This window comes from Ammospiza nelsoni, chromosome 5, assembly GCF_027579445.1.
Source record: "Ammospiza nelsoni isolate bAmmNel1 chromosome 5, bAmmNel1.pri, whole genome shotgun sequence".
Lineage (NCBI taxonomy): Eukaryota > Metazoa > Chordata > Aves > Passeriformes > Passerellidae > Ammospiza > Ammospiza nelsoni.
Genome location: NC_080637.1, coordinates 46,422,101 through 46,443,820, shown reverse-complemented (window position 1 = coordinate 46,443,820; position 21,720 = coordinate 46,422,101). Strand labels below are relative to the sequence as shown.

Sequence of the window (21,720 nt, the reverse complement as noted above, 5' to 3'; positions counted from 1 at the left end):
AGGTCCTTCAGAGTCTGCTTGCGTGTGCTTGGAGTAACCCCATGCTGCTAGCCCTGTTTTGGAGAATCCCATTGTCATGGGCTTCAGTCTAATGCATCTTCATCCTTTTGTTCCATTTCTGTTTTTTAACCTGTTCCTTTATCTTCCTCCTTAGCTATAAAAATGATAATAACCGACAAGATAACTGTGAAGAAGGGTGGGGAAAAATGTCATCTCTTGTGATAGGCAGGCATAAGCCTAAAAGTTTATTTAATGCTGCAATATTTGCATTTAGACTTAAAAGAATTTTTTTCCAAAATAATTTTCCTATTTTAATAGCAATCATATTTGCTTATCCCCAGTGTAAGTATCCAAAAAGTCATTAAGTCCCAAAGAAAGTAAATTTTCACATGGCAGTATTTAAAGAGTGATGTACCAAGTGATAGAAGTTATTTGTCATTGCATCCTTATTATTGAACAGGTTAGTAGAATGTCTTTACAGGGACTACTTGAAGATACCACGATTTCTTTCAGAGTTTTGAGTGCTTGACCAACAGAAACATGTTGGAATTGGAAGCAGGGACAAAAGCATTTCCAGTGGGATTGATTTTAAGGCTGTATGTGCTGCAGCACTTCTTGAACTTACCTTGTTGTTTGTGTGCCATAAAGGTGCTAGAGAACCAAGACAAAAAGAATACATTTCTGGAAAGGGACCAGGAACTTCTTAGGACACAGTTCTGGCAGGAAAGATAAGCTTGAAAAAAGTGAGCATGAGAACATCGTTCTGTTACTTGCTCTCACTTTTTTTTTCAACTGAACATTTTTTTGCATGTTCTCACATATGACATTAATGTGTCGTAAGATTTCTCTGAGCTGAAAATACTCAATGATGTTTTGAGTGTTAGTGGTGTTATAAGGCAGCTGGTAATGCTATATTCTGAGTGATTTTGTGAAGTGCTGAGACTTGGAATACGGAATGTATATGGAATATATAACTTCTGTTTTAACGTCTGGTATGACTGCTGTTGTTCTATAATTACAGCATGCAATGAGCTTACAGTTCGAGGAATACTTGTGAAATAGTGGAAACATGTTATCCTGTTAAAAGCAAAATTTCAAATGAGCTAATATTTTTCCCATTTCTCTTATTTGCAGGAGACAGCTGTGATCACTGGATGCATTACAGTGATGCCACTAAAACCAGAAGTGGATGGGCCAAAGAATTATTAAATGAATTCAAAAGCAATGTTGAATTGCTTAAGCAGGCTGTGAAGGATCAGGTCATAGATTCTCCTCCTAAATCACCACCTGCCGTATCTCCTCAGAGCCTACAAACAGGTATTTTCTTTACATCACTAATTCTCTACTTCCATGAAATATTAAAACGATGAAAAAAGACTCTTTTTTCCAATGATTCCATCACTATTCTTTCTTACAGGCAAGGAACAGATGCCGAAAGGAACATCTAGGGCTTCCTCTGTGTCTTCCCAACAACCAAAGGGCAAACTGATGTCTAGTCCTATTGTGGTTAGACTTGCAGACTTCAATATATATCAGGTACATTTCTTTAAGTTAGTAAAACTGGGGTAACTGCACCCTTACTGTTATTTAATTGTGGTTTTTAAGGGACAATATGGAGCCCATTGAAATTAATGAGACTTTCCATTCATTATTGGCGTAGACCTTTTTGAACCTGCTTCTGCTTTGTTGAAATTGTGGTCCTATCACAATTAAATGTTGAATCTAAGTTCTATTGTTCTCCAAATTAGGAATTTGGAATTCAAATTTAATCTTTTCATTGTACTGTCTTATGTGCCTAATATCTTAATATGTGGTTTTGTATATTATGCTTTTCTTATTGTTATGTTTTTCAAAGTACATTAAAAACCGTTAAGAGGTTTTATTAGGTTTTTAAAATCTTTTTTCAGCCGCTCCCTTTCAAGTGGTATTTTGAGCAGACACTTTTACCATTTCTGTCCCCCTTCCCTTTGTTAGAATGAGTAGTTTTGGTTGCTGGTTGTGGTCCAGATTGACTATTCTGAGGCAAGTGAAATAGAGAAGGTGTGTCTCCATTAGGCAGAATTGCAGTGATATGTGAGGATCTACTCTTAAATTTCAGGTCCTAACAAAAATGTTTAGTGTGTGTCCTTTGTCACTGTGATTTCTGCTTTCTCTTTTTCCAATTTCCAACACTTTTCTGCCATATCACTACTGGTGTTGTGGGAGATTGCAGATTGCTGCTGGGAGCCTTATGTGGATCTGAAGTGATTTTATTTTATTGTTCTGTACTGTTCATGTCTCCATTTGCCTTCTGCTCTTGTCTCCTCCTCTCTACACAAACACATTTTCAGTTTTTAAATTGGCATTATTTCTATGCAATTTCCTAAAAGCTATTTTTCTAAATACATCATTTTACTCGAATTTTTGTGTCTGTTAATGCAGTTATGTTTGCCTCTTGAAAACAGCTACATCAAGTGAAGCAGGCTTATAAAGGTCATGTATTTATTGTTTCCAGAAAAATTCTAGTAGACATCATCATATATTCAATATTAATACACTGGGTAATTTCAAACTAGCAGTTTGACCTACTATTGAATGGAAAAGCTTTGTTTTGGCAACATACTTTTTAAACTAGGAGGCATTCAATGAAATTTAAGGTTAAATATATATCAAATATTGGTTTCTTATTTGTTTGATAATTTACATTGTAAAGAAAGAGAAATTGTCATTACTGTTCCATAGCATCTTGATTCTCCTGTGAAGCAGACCTTCAGGCATATCCAAGCATACACGTCTCTGCCAGGTGCATGCTGAACTCCTTGCTTCACACACAGTTTGAGAGTCAGCCTGTGTACTGGAATTTGTTCTTATGATAAAACAAGAACTACCTAATGTGTGTAATAAACTTACCTAGCTTATCTATCCCTAGACCAGACTGTATGGAAATACTCCATCCAAGCATAAATGCTTAAACAGGAGCTGTAGTATTTGCAATTAAAAATCAGATCATTCTAGGCTTCTGCTGGACACCTTTGAAAGTGACCCGCTTCCTTTTGTCTTGTATGAAGGAAGGGGATCTGGTACCTTTAAAACAATTTTCTTGTGAAACTCTTCTATGTGAGTCATTTCTGCTTCAAGGCAGTTAACTGTTTGTCACTGTTCATCAGCATTTTGTATTTTCTGTTATGTTGTTTGGGGGCCTACACCCAAGAGCAGTGGAATGTTACCTTACTGGGGACAGTACCATGCAACTACAAATGCTTAACCATTCATAAAAGTGGAATGTGTTAATGAAATAATCTTTCATCATTTACAGGTTTCAACAGCAGACCAGTGTCGTTCTTCCCCTAAAGCTCTGATTTCTTGCAATAAAAAGTCACTTTATCTTCCACCAGAAATGCCAGCTATTCATATTGAATTCACTGAATATTACTACCCAGATGGAAAGGACTTTCCTAGTAAGACTTTTTTAATGTTTTTGGTTTTGGTTGTTGTTGTTGTACTGACGCATAAATTTTGTGTGTTACTTTCACCTTTGTGAAGCTTAAAGCTTGGAAATAGGTAATGGCTTTCTAAAATGGATAGAGCATAAGACTGCTCCGCTTCCACAATGCTTGCTCCTGCAAACTTCTATTAATATTGGTTTATATAAACATGCTTGTTCAGTCTGAAAACACTTGCAGCATTTTTACTGGCACATGAATTATTCATTGTCCAGCATCCACATATTGTTTCTGCAATTTCACTGTCTGACTACATAAGAGAACTCAAATTATTGCAACAATACCTAAAATGCACTGAAGAGCTGCTGGAGTTATTGTGGGAATGTGTTCTGTGGCTGGCCTTGACTTATATACAGAAATGTTAGTGGATTTTTTGGGGATGGAAACTGAGGACAGCAGATTTCCATGGTCTTCCCTTTCTTCTGTAATGAGAATATTCTCCCCATTTCTTCAGACTTAATTCTGTTCTTAGTTTTTATACACTCAAAAATTCAGTTACTTTTTTGGAGTGAGAGAAAGAAGCATCACTTCAGGTATGCCCTAACAATTCTTCCTTGAGACTAAAGGACTGGGTTCCAGTTCTTTCTCTGATGAAAAGTACTGGTGAAATTGTAAGTTTGCAATCATTTAAAAACCAAAGAAAACCCAACCCATAAACATTTTTGTTATTCTCATGGTTTCTTTTTTTTTTCTCCTTTAGTTCCATGTCCAAATTTGTATGGCCAGCTGAATGCTTTGCAGTTCACTCTGGATCAGAGAAGTATTCTTTGGCTAAACCAGTTTGTGCTGGATTTGAAACAGAGTCTTATTCAGTTCATGGCCATGTACAAGTTAAATGACAATTCAAAATCAGATGAACATGTTGATGTGAGAGTGGATGGACTAATGTTAAAGGTATGCTGTCATTGAGCAGGGGTTTTGTGGTTCCTTGGAAGACTAATTCTTTTGTTATTCTCATACAAATACCTAAATGAATGAAAAAATGCTTCTCTAAAAAACTCTGCAGAATATGACTTTTTGAAGGCAGACATCTTGTTTTCTGTACTCCTTCATCTGTGTCCCAGTATTTTGGTTTGGGTATTTTGGTTTTGTATTGAAGATCTGAGTGGGAATACTAACAAATTATTTCCAAGTTCGTGGTCAGCGAACTTGGCATAGCAGAGCTAAAAAGAAATTGAGCACAAAAGTAAAAAAATGAGTGAAAAATTAATATTTGTACTCTATATTTATGCAAGGGTCCTGCCTTGTTCCTCTGGCTGTATTATATCAAAGCTATTTTGTCTTGTCGGTGAATGCTCTAGAGTAAAGAAAGCAGTTAATCTGAAGGTTTATTTCCTTCTCCAAAACCCATTCTCACCGTTTTCTGTTTCATGCTGGCTGTTAGTGTAGTTCAGGTACATGAGTTCTCTGTATGCTTGTTGCAGAGGAGTGATGCTTGTTAATGCAGCTGAACATCAAATTTTTGCTTGCCTTGTCTTCTGCTTCTTTGTAAAAAAAAGGATTATGGAGCAGATAAATTTCCCACCCAAACCTTGTTTGCATTGGGCATTTCATTGTATGGTTTCCAAGGTTCACAGGTGAACAAAATGAGTCTCTTCAGTGGAGCACACAGAAGAGGTTTCAAGGGCTCTAAAAAGTCAGCAAATGGAGAGATGGTTATTTTTCTAACTTGTTGCTACATTCTTAATGGAACTTTACAAGGACATGGTTTGTACTGAATAGAAACAGTTATTAAGAGTGAATGACTGGAATCTGCAAATATAGATTAATCTGCTATTGAATCATTATATGGGAATAGCCTACTAAACTACGAGAGGATAAAAGTTTTCTAACATCTCTCAAATCTTGATTTGAATTAATTATGTCACCCTGTATTAACAGCATTATTTTTATTCAAGCAAATGATGAATTTATGAATGGTTAATGATTTTACTTATTTTTTTTTTTCCTGAGTCCTTGTGTTTAAATGAAGAAGCTTCATTACCCCCATCTTTGTGTCTTTAGGGATGATTTTTTTACTCCTCCTTTCTAGATTCAGAATGGAGATATTGTGATAGAAAGCAGTGTCACTGATATTAGCCAAATTATATTAACAATTATTAACATATTAACAATTTAAGATTCAGGATTTGGCATAAAATAAGTCTATTTTAAAATATGCACTAAAAATATGCAAGTTAATTACAGTGTGCTGAACTATTTGTGTTCTTTAGGAGTTGAGATACATTATCATTTTCCTGATGAAACAAATATATTATGATTATCAGATAATTGTCAAAAATACCTGATCTAAATTCTGCAATATTAAGAATATTAGCTGCAGTGGCATATCTAACTGATTGCTTGTATCTTAACAAAGAAATGAAACACTGTAGTACTCGATGAGGTGAAAAACCCAATCTGACATGCCAGATTGAACTCCAAATTATAATTCTCTGTTTTTCAAAGCCGTAAATTTTGGAAACACTTTAAGAAACGTTCTACCAAGTTGCTTGAGTTGAGGAAATGCACTTCAGCCTAATATAGCTGAACTAAATTTAAGACGTTCAGATAAGAAAAGCCTGAGATGCTTATGTTTCTGTGCAAATATTGATGAAAAGCCTGAGACCCTTCTGTTTTGTACAAATATTGATGCCACAGCATCCTTCTCAAAAATGAGAGAGAACATAAATCTTAGTCTGTGAGCCCAACTTATCCCTGTTCTGTTTCACTGTACTTGATTTCTCATAAAACTGTAATTACATTCCTTTGTATCAGCTGTCATGGCTATTATTTTGTTTCTTTGATTGTATACCTTCTTAATCTACATAGTTTTAACTAGAAAAAATTTATTTCTCCCTTGCAGATCATCATCCCATTTGAAAACAAACCTGAAATTCATAAAGATCAACCTCGTGCACTTTCCATTCAAAGTTCAGAGATGATTGCTACGAATACCAGATGCTCCCCAAACTGCAGACACTCTGATCTAGAAGCTTTGTTTCAGAACTTCAAGGACTCAGAATTTTTCAGTAGAAATTTCACCACTTTTCCTAAGTCCCCCAAAAATTTTAATCTTTTACATCCAATCTTCCAGAGACATGCTCATGAACAAGATACCAAAATGCATGATGTTTATAAGGGTTATATCATTCCAGAATTGAATAAATATGCATTAAAGACATCTGCAGCTACTGATGTTTGGGCCATGCATTTTTCCCAGTTTTGGATAGATTACGAAGGAACGAAAAGTGGGAAAGGTCGGCCAGTAAGCTTTGTGGACTCTTTCCCACTTTCACTTTGGATTTGTCAGCCAATACGATTTGCAAAGTCACAAAAAGAGCTTGTATCCCGTAATCAGACAGCCGTGAACATTCCAAAAAGTGAATCTAGTGATCTCTCTAATAGATTGCAACGTAAGAAACTTCTAAAGGAGTATTACAGCAGTGAGACAGAGCCTTTGACCAATGGCATTCAATTGTCTGAGACCTCAGGAGTGCTTTCTGAAAGCTCTTCCTCTGATGCAGATGTACATGTTCTTGTCCATGTTCAGAAACATGTAAGCGTGCAGATCAATCACTACCAGTATCTTTTTTTGCTGTTTCTCCATGAATCTCTTGTATTGCTCCTGGAAAACTTAAGGAAGGACGTAGAGGCAGTGACAGGAAAACCTGCAAAGCAAACAGATGTCTGCATTGGGATTCTACTGAAAACTGCAGAAGTAGCCTTACTGCTCCATCCAGTGACTCAGGGAAACCCTTGTAAATCTCCTGTTGAGGAAGAAGGAAGTACCATGGCATCAGAACTCTCCCATGTGGGAAATGGGGAAACTCTTACTTCAGAGAGTAAATTAGTTGGTAGCAAGATAGTGGAAGCCAGTATTACTAATTTTGGTTATGTAAATGACTGCAAGCCTCTGAATGCTGAAGTTAATAAAGGAATTTTAATAGATCCTCTTTTGTTTAAATCAGACAGTAATACGGATTTTCAGAAAGCAATGTCATTTTCCGATGATGCATCAGATAAAGGTTTGGGAGATACGAGTGAAGGAGGAAGCAGTGGACTTTTTAGTAGAAGTGATTCTGAAGAGGTCTGTGGACCTCTAAGTGAGAAGAGTAGTTTGAATCCTAGGGATTCGGTGTCCATTCTAAATAAGAGAGAAGATTCTACTGAATTTTTCATTGATAAAGAGGATGACAGAAACATATTCTCAAATAAGTTAAATGAACAGGAGGGCACAACTGAAGGCTGTCCTGACCAAGTCCCTGACTTGGAAACAGAAACTGCCTTAGAATCTGAAGAGCTTGAAATCAACAAAGACAAAGTGGCTTCAGTTAAAATGTTTGCATCCCAGTCTTCTTCAAGGTATAGAAAATTAATACTAAAATAGTTTTCCTACTCTTTGAAAAGATTTAGAAATCTTGTTGGCCACAGACTTCCAGTACTTTCAGCAGTCAGGAAGGGAACATCTTAAGAGTTAGTCTCGATGGTCCTTCCAACTCAGGCTGTTCTGTGATTCTGTGTTCTAGTAGATGAAAATTTTTAAAGCATGTAAAAAGTTATCCAGTATCCAGCATTCAGCGGAAGTTAAAATTAGTGTTAATTAATTGATTTAAACTATTTACTTTTAGTTTAAGTGTCAGGAAATATGTATTGAGAGAAGTATTGACATAAATATCTACATGAATATGTGTTGTTTCTACATTTACCTTGTCTTGTCAAAGGATTATTGAATAATCAGACTTTTTCATTTATATCTTGCTTGGTTTAGAGGAATTTTTAATGTAAATTCTATGTATTATTTAATATAAATAATATTTTCCTCATATCTTTATATTTTAAAAGTGCTAAGCCCAAGGAACGCTGCTCGTCCAACCTCCCTGCATTCTCTGTTTCTTACAAAAATATGAAGAGAAGTCCATCACAAGTCTCTCTGGATACTATCTCTATTGATAGTATGATGCTAGAGGATCATTTGATAGAGAGTGATGGAAGTGATAGTCAAAGCTTTCTGGAGAAAGGTAAGCAGGTTGCACAAAATATTTTTAAGCAATACATGAAAAACTTATTTGTTATTCAAGTCATGCTCAAAAGGATTGTAGTCCAGCAAATCCTGGATACTTTACAAGACTATTTCTGTTACCTTCACCAGTAATATCAAGTGTATTCACCACATATAATTTCAGGGGAAAGCAAGAACGTGCACTACTTAAGCAGCACTATTTAATTTTAACACTGCTTATTTTTCCTCTCTTAAGGAAAGTAAGAGCATTGAAGTGCTGTGTTGCAAATCTGAATTAGGCAGAACTGGTTCCTTGCTATGCTTGAAAGCAACTGCTTTGGCTGCAATACTTACAGGTTGGAGCCTGAATCAGTGTTACACTTGAAGTGGTAAAGAAGCTTTCATTTTAGAAGTGGATAAAAAAGAAACGAATTTTCACTAATGCTCTCTGTGCTAATTACCAGCTAATTACTACCAAACCAGATAGGTTTGGTAATCTCCCTGCAGTTCATCCCTCAAGGAGTATTTCCCAAGTATTGACTGTCTAATAGCAGGTATTTGTCCAATTCTTGCTCATCTGTGTATATACTGATGAAATAATTTTCCCATGTCAGGAAATAGAGTAAGAAGACCTTATTGATACCTCTTTTCTGATAATTCTAATTAGCATAAGATTGGTTTTTTTCTGTAGGATTTCTCTTCAGTCTAGAGCAATAATGAGAAGACTGCTTCACTTGCAAGCCTGTTATATATTTGAATTGTAGGAGTATTCCTGCATGTGCTTATGTGGGAGTATGCCATGAAATACACTTTCCATTTTAAATAACCTTTATATGTCTTTTTAGCTTGTTAAACAATATTTAACTGCAGGTTAAGTATCTATGCTTTCCAATTGTCAAGGAATCACTATCATGATTATGATTGCTCTAATAAAAAGATATGTAGCTTATTTCTCTAAACATACAAGCATCTGCTCTAAAGGCACTGTGGTATTTTAGATACACAACTTGAATTTTTTTTCTGGCTGCATCACATTTATATTATTTGATTTGGAAGACTAAAAAAATGCCTTCACAGGTTTTTTTAACAATGCATGTGGAGTGCTGTATTGATTTTGTCACTATATCCTGCTTTACTTTTGATTAGCATCTAGAACTTGGAACTCTCTATAAGAGGAATGGATTTGGCACTTCAGTTATAAATATTTGTTTAATAAGCCACTCAACTCGTATTAAAAAATGAGTTAATGTGTGCATTCAGTAACAGTCACTGACTTTATTCTTAATGGAGAAGTGATTAAGATTATGCTGTGCTAAATTCACATTTTTTCTGATGTGTGTTTGGAAGGTATTACAGCCACAAACTATCAAAGTCCATCAGGAAATGTCCATGAAGGAGGCACAGTGATGGAAAATTGTGATGGGTCATCTCCAGATGCCATGAGTGCTGCTTCAGAAAATGCCCATGAGACTAGTGAAGAAATGGTAATGTTATTGAATTCCATTAGAACACATGATTCTGTAAATGAAACCTTGAAGCACAAATAAAATGTCTCCTTTTAGAGGTGATTTTTTGAGTCATTAGAAAAATGAACCCAAAATACTAATAGTGATGATAGATACACATCTTCTGATACCAAAGCTGACTTAAAACTGGCTTCTGCTTCTTTTTTAAAAATACTGCAACCCTGTAAATAGAGAAAAAGGGCCGACTACTATGCAGATAGCCAAAGTTTAGTAGCCTATCCTAGCTTTTTAACCTGGTTTGATTCAGCACTGCAAGTGCTTGGTTGTGCTTATGATATGCATAAAGTTGAAAGGAGTTGTAGGTAATGTCAGATACCTGATATTTCAGGTAACACATAGGTCATGTGCTTCTCTTGTCGGTAAGGAAACTGTGTTTCACTTCCATGGCTTCTCTAGCCAGTTCTGAATTGGCATCAGTACAAGTGTCTGTCTTTGGACAGGCTGTTGAGCAATCTATTATGAAGCCAATGTGTACAAAAAGAAAAGGATAAGAAAATGAGAACTTTTTGCTTCTCTGTGAGCAAGGGCTTTCAATACAAAGGGCTGTTTTCCTTTTGTGATGGAAAAGGTTGAGATATACCTTACAAACAATAATCACTGTAAAATAATTTTATAATCTTATATTGTTTTATCTGGATTTTGTTGACAGATGTCTGTTGTGGTTTTTCAAGTATTTGGTATTAATGGTGAAATTGACATCAGAGGAGAAGACACAGAAATATGCTTACAGGTCAATCAAGTGATACCAAACCAACTAGGAAATATTGGTGTTCGACAATATCTGTGCAACAGAACTGTTGGTAAGAGCTAACAATTCAGCGTGTTGAAATTGGAGCTGGAAACATTTGTTCCAAGTGAATAAAAATGAAAACACAGTTTTATGTTAGCCTAGCATCCCTTTTATGCTAGTTTAGAACTCTGATTTCTTTCTTCATTGCCATACATTAAAAAGGAAGAATAAATAAATTGAACTGTGTATGATCATATGGGTAAAAAGGTGCATTGCATTGAATTCTGGTCATTAGTTTGCTTTCTTGAAAATAAAGTAAGCTGCATTATGAGGTGGTTTTGGCTGGGGTAGAATTGTCTTCCTAGTGACTGGTATGGGACTATGTTCTTGTATTTTGGTTTTTGTATTAAACTGTCTTTGTCTTAAGCCACAAGTTTTCTGGCTTTTACCCTTCCAGTTCTCTCCCCAGTCCCACTGGTGGGGGGTGAATGAGAGGCTGTGTGGGGCCTGGCTGCTGGGGGTGTTACCATGGCAAATTGCATTGTGTTACTGTTTCCTGAAGATGGAACTCCTTATGACTGTAATAGTATTTTGCTTTATGTACCTTCCTTTGAAGGAATGTTTCTTTTTTTTTCAAGATCAGTTTCTCTAGATTAAATGACACACACTGTTTAAACAGGATTATAATATGTGGTTTAAGAAAATTTTAAACATTTCCTCTGTCAGGAAATACAAGCTTTAAAGATAGACGACTGTTTTTAGTTTGGTTTGGGTTGGGTTTTTTTGTTTGTTTTGGTTTTGGGGGGTTTTGTTGGTTGGTTGTCTTTGGTTTTTTTAAGCTTAATACAAATAGTATAGTTTCACGCCAAGTATTTGCACAGCTAGATCAACCAGTGTCTTTCAGAGCTGTTCTTGGGCATGAGTACAATATATATACACTTTGCCAGAAAAACTGAGTTCTCGTGGATGATCTGTTTTCCTTGTCATGATATATTGGTGTGGCAGCTCATGTCACAGTCTGCTTTATTCCCCTCTGCCAGCCTTCTACATGGATTGCTGGATGTAAGCTCTGTTGCACTGTAGGGTTTTTGGGGCAGGTCCCTGAGGCACCAGCTTCTCTTCAGTTCCTTTCTGAGGAAATAGCTGTAGCAGCTGTTGGCTGCCATTTTCTTGTTCCAACCTTCTATCAGCATGGCTTTTGTTCAGCAGGTGCTTCAGGTTTGGAGGTGGTACAACCTCTGATCCCCTAGCTAAAGAACACATTTTCTGGTAAGCTGAGCCACTGCCAGCAGCTGCTGCCTCAGCAGCTGTTGCATGATGTTGTAGTCAACATCTGAAGGCTAGGAGAACATCCAGCAGGGAGCACTCATGGCTGACCTTCAGTTCATACAGGCAAATTGACTTCTGGTTATCTGCCATATTCTCTGTAAAAGCTGGAGGGAGTAAATAATATGAACATACCACCTTCCTGCTCTTCTTTGTATCTTCAACTGGAGCCTCTGATAGTGATAATGCTTCTCAGCTGATAATGAGAGGCTTGTGCACTGTCTAATTATTTTATGGGTAGAAAGGATATAACGTGATTGGAATCTCCAAATACTTCTACTTTGTATCTCTTCCTTTCTCTTTCTGGCAGGTACCTGAATGGATGAGCCAACAACACTTTTTTTGGTTTTTTATGCATTTTTTATGCATTTTTATGCACTCCTATTCTGTAATGTACATATTCTCTCGACTGATCTTTTCTCTTCACTGTGATTTCTGTACTGTCAGGAATCTTCTGCTCCTGCTCCCTGTGTCCCATATTCATTTCTATTAGAACTAAAAGAGAAAAAGTTTGGAAAAAGCTGAGAATCAGATCAAAAGAGACTGTTTAAAAGAGTTAATAGTAACAAAATACAGCTAAAAGAACAGGTGAGCAAATGTGTATGATAATATCCCAATAAAAGCAACCTCCCTCTTCAAGACCTTTAATAAAACTTTCTCAAGTGCTGCATTAACAATTGAAACCAGTAATCTGAGGAACCATGCAATGCAGTGAATACTCAACTTATAATTACAGTCTCCAAGATACTCTGGATGAAAATAACCATTTAAAATATACTGTGCTGTTAATGCAGTAGATGTAAAAAGGGAAGAATGTGGCTAAAAGCTGGACTAAGTTGAAGGCTTCATGGCAGCTGTGCAATTCCCTGCAGGGCTGGATGCAGGACTGCTACTTTATCTGATCTTGCCTGGCAGCAAAACTAAAAGAAGGAGGGATGGAGTATGGCAGAATTATTGTGGGAGGGCTGTGCTTTTACTGAGATCTAATCATGCTGAACCTGCTTCTTAGAAGGCAACAGCAGTTCACAGCAGCTTCCAGATTTTTTTAAAACATTTTTTACTCCATCTTCCCTTGACTCTGCCCCTTTCAGGTATCTGCAAGATAACTAAAATTGACTCAAGGCTGAGACTAAATGTGTGTTCTTTTCCTCTGCTCTTTTTCTGTACTTTGGATCCTTCCAGCAATGATGCAGGCACTCTTTTCAGGTGCAGAAATACTTAGGACACCTACTGCTTATTTCTTTATCTGTATGTATGGGAAGTATATGGACCCTTGAGGTGAAACAAAGTTTCCTGAACCAGTTGCAGAGATTCATTGAACAGTGTGATCATTGTTCTTCTTCTGGAGAGTGTCTCTTTCTCCTGGGCTGCTGGTAGTTTATTCACTTTTGTCTGGACTGAGCCTAAAAAGATAGTTGATACTTGTAGTATGGTTGCTTGGTTTTTGGAGTGGGTTTTTGTGGAGAAAGGAAATATGAGATTTAGCACTTCTCAAACATTGGAAAGATGGAAGGATGGAGTCGTGGCTGTCAGTGTTGTGGAAACTCCTATTCACAGAGGTAACAAAGGGAGAGATTCTGGTTCGCAGCAGAGACTGAAGGTTCTCATGTTCATCTTGTCATTGGTCTTTGTCAGCCCAGATCAACAGTGTGTCCATCTACCGCGACTCTAGTGCCAGTAGATAAGTGCACAAGTCCTGACTCTGCTGCTGTGCCAGGTCATCCATGAACCTGCACACTGCACAGGAAGAGGAACCCAATTAATGTACGAATAGAAAAGAAAATCAATTACCTTGTCAGACTGCTGTAGCTCTAGGCAGCGTCTGTTGCATGATGAATTGACATAATGCAGTTGATTTTTCTTGAGTTTCTTGAGGTAGCTTTCACCTTTCAATGCTTGTTTTTTCTGTTACTGTGATTGTGCTTCTTGTCATAGAGATAATTTCTGTAGGCCAGCCATCATAGTGATGACATGACTTGAGAATCCCATGGGGAACTACTTTATACAAAAAATGGTTACTGCTCACTGCCCACCTCCTGCAATCTGGTTATCTTAAATTTTTATTTTAGTTTTACTTTAGTTTAGTTCATTATAGTTTTCAGAACTTTTTATGTTGAATTTTGTAATTGTCCTTACTGATTAAAGATACTGACATTAGCAGGAAAGTGACAGAGTTTTTTAACATTCAAGTCTATTGCAACTCAAGTAATGCATATGTGGTCATACTCTCTATCTTACCGCATTGCTGCTCATGGTTCCCAAGTCAGGAAGTTCAGCCTTTCCAAGAAAATACCTGCTCTCCTGAGAGAGTGAAGTGACTTTAATGTTTTTCTGAATTGAAATTTAATGACTTAGTGGAAAAGTATGCAAAACAATTGGTTATCCATTGTCAAGGCACCAAGGAAACAATTTTATTTTTGTGGATGGTGATACTTCTGCATTGTGTTTTCTCTTGTCACAGTGAGGTACTAGCCTTTATATGTACTCTTTATTTTTGTACTTTGAAGTGCTATACTTAGAAATTTGCTCTGAAGTTCTGTATTTGCAACACTGCTTTTAATGAATAATAACTCTATGATACTTCTTGGGAAATCAGTTGGACAATAGAGGTGGAAATAATTACATCATAATTGATTTTCTGTACAATGCAAAATTTTAATGCAAATTTGTTTTCTTTTTGCAACAGGTTCTGACTGTAAATCTGTGGCTGGACCTGTTAATTCATCACCTGAGATTAGTCTGAGATGGGAAAGCGGGCCTAGTGCTGTTGTACATTCCCTGCTAGCTGTAAAAAATGGGTTTCTTCAGTGTCATGTGGAGAACTTCAGTGCTGAATTTCTAACATCTTCTCTTACAAACATTCAGCATTTTCTAGAAGATGAAACTGTCGCAGAAGTGATGCCTATGAAGATAAAAGTTTCTAATGCAAGGATTAATTTAAAAGTATGTTAACAATGAGATACTTGGCTGCTCCAAAAAAATTGTGTTTTTGTTTCTTTGATGATAAACTACTAATCTGGATACAGTTAACTTCAAAGAAACTGCTATCATACTCTGAAAGGTCTTTAGATAATGCTAAAACAATTTTAAAATCCATAGATTTGGTTAGCTCTGTGGTATGTCTGGAGGGGAATTTTCTGCATGAACAAGCTATTTGTATGAATTAACATTTTATACTTTTTCCCCCTCTCCCAAATCTTTCTTGTAGAGTGACAGTGTCTGGGAATTTTATATGTAAGGTTCTAGAGGCACAATGTGGGTTTTTCTGGTTGGGCTTTTTTGCTTAGCAAAGGATATATTTTCTAATTACAAACCATTTTGTAATTTTACCATCGATTTTAAAGGTTATTTCTTTTTCCTAGTTGGAGGGTAGCTCTTGCAATGAAAGTTAGCTACAAAATAAGGAGAAGGGTTATAGAATTACAGTACAAACCACTTGAACACAACCCAAATTTCATGTTCTTCTAGAAACAGATACTGAACAGTGCAAGCATTTTCAGCACCATATCTTAAAATAGTAACATTAAGAGGACACTTCTGTTCAAGTCTCTTAGGGGACTTTCTTTCAGACATTTAAATAAGAGGGCGAGTTCTGTGCTGCACAGCCACTGAATATAAAGATAAGGACACTTTTTTGAGGGGTGTAGAACAACAGAAAAACAAACAAACATAAAGAATTATTACATTGCTTTGGACAGTAATAATCACCCATACAAACTTTGAACAAGGCGAGGATTGGAAGAGCAGCTCCAGTTCTACATCTGGGGCTAAGGTCTTGATTCTGCCAAGATCATTATTGACTGGAAAGGCAGTTGTCTTGTGTTCTACTCAAAATGCATCAGTATTCCTTCCCTCAGTGATACAGCCCTTCCATCCCCTGAGGATCTTTGGACACTCTTAGAGTTGTTCCTCCTCTACAGGATTAGCATAAGCATTTTCTGTAAGAGCTGTGAATCTGTTCCTCAGATTTCAGTGGATCACAAACTTGAATGCCTAAATGCAAATAGCAAAACCTTTACACATAGTCACTTGCATTTAAAACCAGGATTGTTCTGGTTTATTGGCAAGAAGGCTGACTTAAGCAAAATGTTCTTGGGAAAGCAGCTGCTTGAGATGGCGAATGTACAATAATAAACTGGCAACAAGATTCTGCTTGGCAGCAAAAGCACCAAAGTGCTCACTCAGCATTGCACACAAGTCACGGTGCAGTTACTCATGATGGTTGACAAACTGCAGATTTGACATAGAGATGATTCATTTCTCTAGTGTTGTTGGGTATTATAGAGTGAGAAGATATGGTTCAAATGTTTGCTGCATTGCCTGTTCAATGCAGTAGGTTCTTTTATTTCTTCTGCATGAGACTTCATGCAGTGTGTTTCATGGCAAGGGAGGAATTTGGGAAATATTATTTTATTGTTTGCATTTTCTGCTGCAATCTCAGTGCTGTTTCAAGAAGCTTTGGAAGCTGTATCCCAACAGCTTTCTTGGTACACATTTAATGCTGATATCTATAGTTTCTGATTATACTGGCTTCATTATTCTGTTTGACAGGGATAAGGAACTATAAAGATTTCCTGGGGAGACCCCAAGAAGTAATTTGTGAAGTTTCTCTTGTGTTAAATACAGTATATAACTAAACTGCAGCTGGTGTCATCCCAAACTAAATTCTGAAAAGACAAAATCTGCTCAAGAATGATAGCTGTACCCATTCAATCTTTAAATAGTTCAAGGGAAAATCAGACACTATATAGCACAGGCTTCTTATCTGTGACTCAGCTCCTGAGCTAACAAATGTCTTGAGTTGGGGTATAATCTATTGAGATGTCTGTAAAAACACTTTGAAGTATTTTTGTTGGACTCTATATTGAGTTCAGCAGACTTACTCCAGAGATAATTTTGAGCCTTTAAAACGATCCCTGGGGGAAAAGAAAGGAAGCCAAAGTTTAGTGGAGATCCCATTAGAAAATTCTGCTCTGAAACATTCCCTTTCAAGTTTCATTAAATCCACTTATGCTTAAATAAACATCCTACTTAACTATTTTTATTTCCTTGTAAACTCATTTTTTATTATGTGTGTTTTTTAGGATGACAGTCCACGTGAAAATTTTAAGGCATCTGAGCTGGTACCCATAAAACTGCATATTGACATACTCTGGATAGAAAGAAATGATGATGGCACTTTTCTCATTAGAGGTTTGTATGTTGCTGCACCTTGATCTCAATTCAGTAATCCTGTTGTTTTTTCCTTTGTGCATACTTGTGAAAGGATAACTGTTGATAATTTGTGTAAGCTGTGTTGCCATATGCCATAATTCTAAGTGTAGTCACAAAAAAGAAGATTACCTTTTTGAATAGTGTATTGGCTGTGATAACCCACAGTTGAATCAATCTGGGAGAAATAAAAAATATGCTTATAATGTCATCAGGATATGCTTCATCAGTGCATATCACTTCATCATAAGTTTAGGGTTCCTTTGTTCTACCAAGCAAACAAAAAAATTACCTTTGTTTACAGATTTCCAAGGTGGTTGCTGTCTTTATTGTTTTGTGTTGCAGGTAGTTGTAGAAACTACTGTAAAACCATGACCCTGACTTCTTCCCTTAATGTACAACAGTATATTTTAAGAGGTGTTATATAGTGTACTTCACTTACAAATGCTAGAAAATTTCTTTAATGGCAAGTAATTAAGATTATTTTCTAATTTAAAAATGTGATTCTGCAGGTTTATCTCACTGTGTCTTTAAATGTAAATATAGTCTTCAGAGGGACCTGGAGACACTAAGTTAATAGCAATAGTAATAGTTCTCAAATTTCTGATTATTCAGATTGCATATTCTGTGGTGATGATACAGGTTGGTATAAAAATGTGTTTATTTTCTCCAGGCTGAAAGTTACATATTGTTTCTTTCTTCCTCTAAAAGGTTATGAGTTTTAATTAAATTTTACTCTTAAATTTGATTTTGAGAGGCAAATATTAATGTACTTAATATTATAAGTATATTTGTTTTAGGTGGATTTAATTTTGTACTGATAAGAATAAAGCTTAAAAAATTTTGACAAAACCCCTGCACACTATTTCTGTAATGCAGACAATCAAAAAGTAAATGATGTTTCAAAGATGAAGAATTCAAGCAGCACATTGCAGCAAGCAGTGGGATCTGTTGAATATAAAACACAGGACCAAGCCACGCAGACTACTTGGGAGACACCCAGACCTTCTAAATCAAGCAGGGATTCGTCTGACTTCCTTAAAAATGAGGTATAAACTCATTTTGACTTCACTTTTCCCCCCTCAAAATTATCTTACAATGATTATTAATCATAATTGTAAGGCTATCTGGGGGTGGGCCTGTGATACACTTTTGTTTAGAAATCTGTTGGAAATGGAAAATATGGATCGTGGATATTATGATGTGGTTCAGCAATTTAACACTGCTTTCTAAATAGTGTAATAATACACTGCACACTGACCCTTTTCCTTTAAGTCAGAAGAAATTTTCTAAGAGAGTTTTCTTCTCCCCATCTCCTTCATTCCTGTACAACACAGCTACCAAAAACAAGGGACTTAGCTGTTTGGTCAGATCTGTACTCATCTATCAGTCATACCAGATTTTGAATGGATGATGACAAAATCCACACATTAATTTTGCTGTTTTTCTCACTGGGTAAGAATCTGATCCTAGAGCTCACAATCTTGGGTCATTTCCATTCCACTCCAGGATGGAAATGGCACAGCTGAAACACTATCTATCCCACCTTTTGAGCTGATTGCATTAACTCTCTCCATGTTCTACGCTCACTGACTGAGAATCAGTTGCAATTGGCTCAGCCTCAACAAACCTCTGCCCAGCAATGAATGGGAGCGTTTGGTTTTTCAGAAGTTACTGAAATGGAAAAAGTCATCAGTATGGAGTTATGCTAATAGCTTTCTTTTCTAACCCCTTCATTTCAGCTTATTGAAGAAAATGAATGTCTCAAACAGGAACTAGCCAAAGCCAAAATGGCTCTTGCTGAGGTCCAAATGGAAAAAGATGCCTTGCTTCATCGCATGAAGAGGATGAATGTTGATCATAAGTAGGACACTGTTCTGTTTGTTCAAAGCATCATCATCATAACTGCAGGTGGTGGTGGCACCTAAAATACTGTCTGCAAATCACTTGAAAATGTGGTTATTTTTTTGCTTACAGACAGTTTTCTCATTACAAAAAAAAATATTTGTGAACTAGGTACTCTTCTGAAATTATCATTAAACATTGTAACTTTTCTCAGCCCATTTTAAACTGAAATGACTTTGGAAAAATCAGTTTATACTGTACTTTATTAATTTACTGAGGAAAAAATCATATCATCTACTTTTAATATTATCAAAGGAAATGTTATTTTTTAAATGTTTTCTGAAAAGTGGATGGTTCTGCAATGAAAGAAGGTGCCTGGGTACATAGCAGAGTCCATGTACCATGCCTCACTAACAAGGCATACCTCTTTTTCTAAGGTTATGTTTGATTGTTACCAGAAGATATCTATAGATAAGAGGTTACATTTGCACTATGATGATACAGGCTAGATCCTCTAGAATAGTATAGCTACTGAAAATTAAAATACCAGCCCTAAACTGGCCCTGCATTCAGTGTAATTTGCCCTGAGAGGATTTTAAGTACAATCCTCTGGTGCTATAGAGTTCCATATATCCTTTCCATATGCACTCCTAAAATAAAACAGTAAATGCTGGAGACTTTAAATAAGAGGGCATACTACTGGGCTTTCCTTCTGCTTGAAGGTCCACTGTATCTGTACAGTTGATGTAATTTAGACATTCACGCTTTATTTTTCCTTTCTCTGTGAAGAGGATATAGCCCTGATATAAGATCTGGCCCTTTGTGACAGGTGAGCTTTGAGCCATTTTGCATGCATGTCTGATTCCTGCACAACTCATCAGACATGCCCAAGAATTTGGTTCAGTGTGTTTAAATAAATAATGTCAGTGCTTGTGAGGGGGGGAAAATCCTACTGGGATTCATTAGTTGTATATTGCTCTTTTTTTTGATAAAAAAGCTGTAGAGAATCACTTAATTACCCAAAGAAATTGTGAGATTACATGAAATGTAATTATACAGTTTAAATTATGGGTGATTTGTACAAATTGAACAATAATTTTCAGCTAAAAACTGGTACAGATGAATAAGCAAAAAAGCACAACACCATAAAATAGAGACTATAAGAGTGTGCTTCTAAACAATTTAGGAAACAACGTACAAAACCATACATGCCTGTAAGAGATTGTCTTTGCTGGAAGTAAAACTGACTGAATAATTTAACTAGTGACCTTGAATCTGACAAATGAAAATCTTTTAATTGCTACCACAATTGTTTCTGCTCCATGGGATCTTGGAGGGAAGTTCTGTTAGTAGATAAGCAAACAAATCTCAAAAAATATTTAGTATCCTGTGGTTTGACTTTGCATACTCAGGTTGTCGAACCAGTTTTAATTAAATTGTTTTCATTATAACTTTTTTGGAGGACACATAATTTTCACTGCTGGAAATAGTTGTTGAAAGTGTGCAGATTTTAACCAAGAACTCTGTGGAAGAACTGGTTCAGGCACTATTTTAAAGCCTGCCATATGAAACCCTAGTTGAAACTCTTCTTAATTCCCATGGAACTTTTTATTTTATTATTCTGAATTAGATGAAAAATATACACACAATGTTTCTATCAGAGAAATGAAATATTTGTATTTGAATAGTTACATTAGACAACACAGTATTAAATATGAGTGGTGCAATTTCACATAAATATGATGTCAGATTCAGGGGAGGAATTCTCCTTTGGTTTAACTCTGGTTGGTACTATTAAAGTAATTTTTATTTGGTTTATCCTTGCCAAGATCTAGTTGGAATTATTTTGAGGAAGGAATGTATAGAATGCTTCGTAGCATGTTGCTAGAATATTACATTGAGAATTATCTAATTTTTAAAAAGAAATAAATAGCAATATCAAATGTCTGGAGTTTTTTTACTACATAAACAAAAACTTGCTTGCTTTGAGAAAAACCAATTGCAAACCAAATCCAAAATAACAGCCCAAAGCAGCCCTTCTCAGTACAATTGTGGAAATTCAGGGTATCACTTCCTAGCACTTCATTGTAACTGGATACATTTTCAACTTCATGGCCGTTGCACAGTATTAAACATCACCTGTGGGCAGTTCAGAGGAGATGGGTGTGCTTGGTTGTGAGCTTGACAATACTGAGAGTGATAGTACAGTGTCATTCTGAAATTAGTTTTGCTGTTGAAAAAACTGCAGAGGGAGAGTTAATTTATTAATGTTTGAAAGTACAAAGTTAAACTAAGCTCTAATAGGTTATACTAAACAAAGTAGTTACAAAAAGCCTCAGAATTAAAAAAATAAAAAAGGCTTAATTCATCCTCAAGGCTCTGCTATGTTCATAACCTCCTAGACAGGAAATTTGTACTATCAGCAGAGCCTCTTGCTTTTATTCTGCAAACACCTAAATGGAAGATAGTTTGGAGAACTTCATTGTGTATAGAAAACTGACTCCAGAAGTCCAGTAGGAAAACTGTTACCATGTTTTGTTTTACATTTTCTGGGGAAATTTAAGCTGGTCTACAGTTTAGCTTAACACTCTTCATCTTGTTTAGAAATGCTGGTTTAAT

At 36.2% G+C, this 21,720-nt stretch overlaps 1 protein-coding gene across 2 annotated transcripts in view; it reads left to right on the top strand.

Annotated features, from left to right (window-relative positions):
- Positions 1–21,044, top strand: part of BLTP3B (bridge-like lipid transfer protein family member 3B) — a 47,330-nt gene extending 26,286 nt beyond the window's left edge. For both annotated transcript variants that reach the window (XM_059472018.1, XM_059472020.1), the window contains exons 10-21: positions 1,135–1,317; positions 1,418–1,536; positions 3,296–3,437; positions 4,183–4,376; positions 6,328–7,826; positions 8,307–8,482; positions 9,811–9,947; positions 10,639–10,789; positions 14,732–14,988; positions 17,130–17,238; positions 18,136–18,305; positions 18,999–21,044. In XM_059472018.1, the coding sequence (XP_059328001.1) occupies positions 1,135–1,317; positions 1,418–1,536; positions 3,296–3,437; positions 4,183–4,376; positions 6,328–7,826; positions 8,307–8,482; positions 9,811–9,947; positions 10,639–10,789; positions 14,732–14,988; positions 17,130–17,238; positions 18,136–18,305; positions 18,999–19,124 (3,263 nt within the window). In that variant the 3' untranslated portion in view covers positions 19,125–21,044. The remainder of the gene's footprint in view (positions 1–1,134; positions 1,318–1,417; positions 1,537–3,295; positions 3,438–4,182; positions 4,377–6,327; positions 7,827–8,306; positions 8,483–9,810; positions 9,948–10,638; positions 10,790–14,731; positions 14,989–17,129; positions 17,239–18,135; positions 18,306–18,998) is intronic.
- Positions 21,045–21,720: the final 676 nt, after the last annotated feature.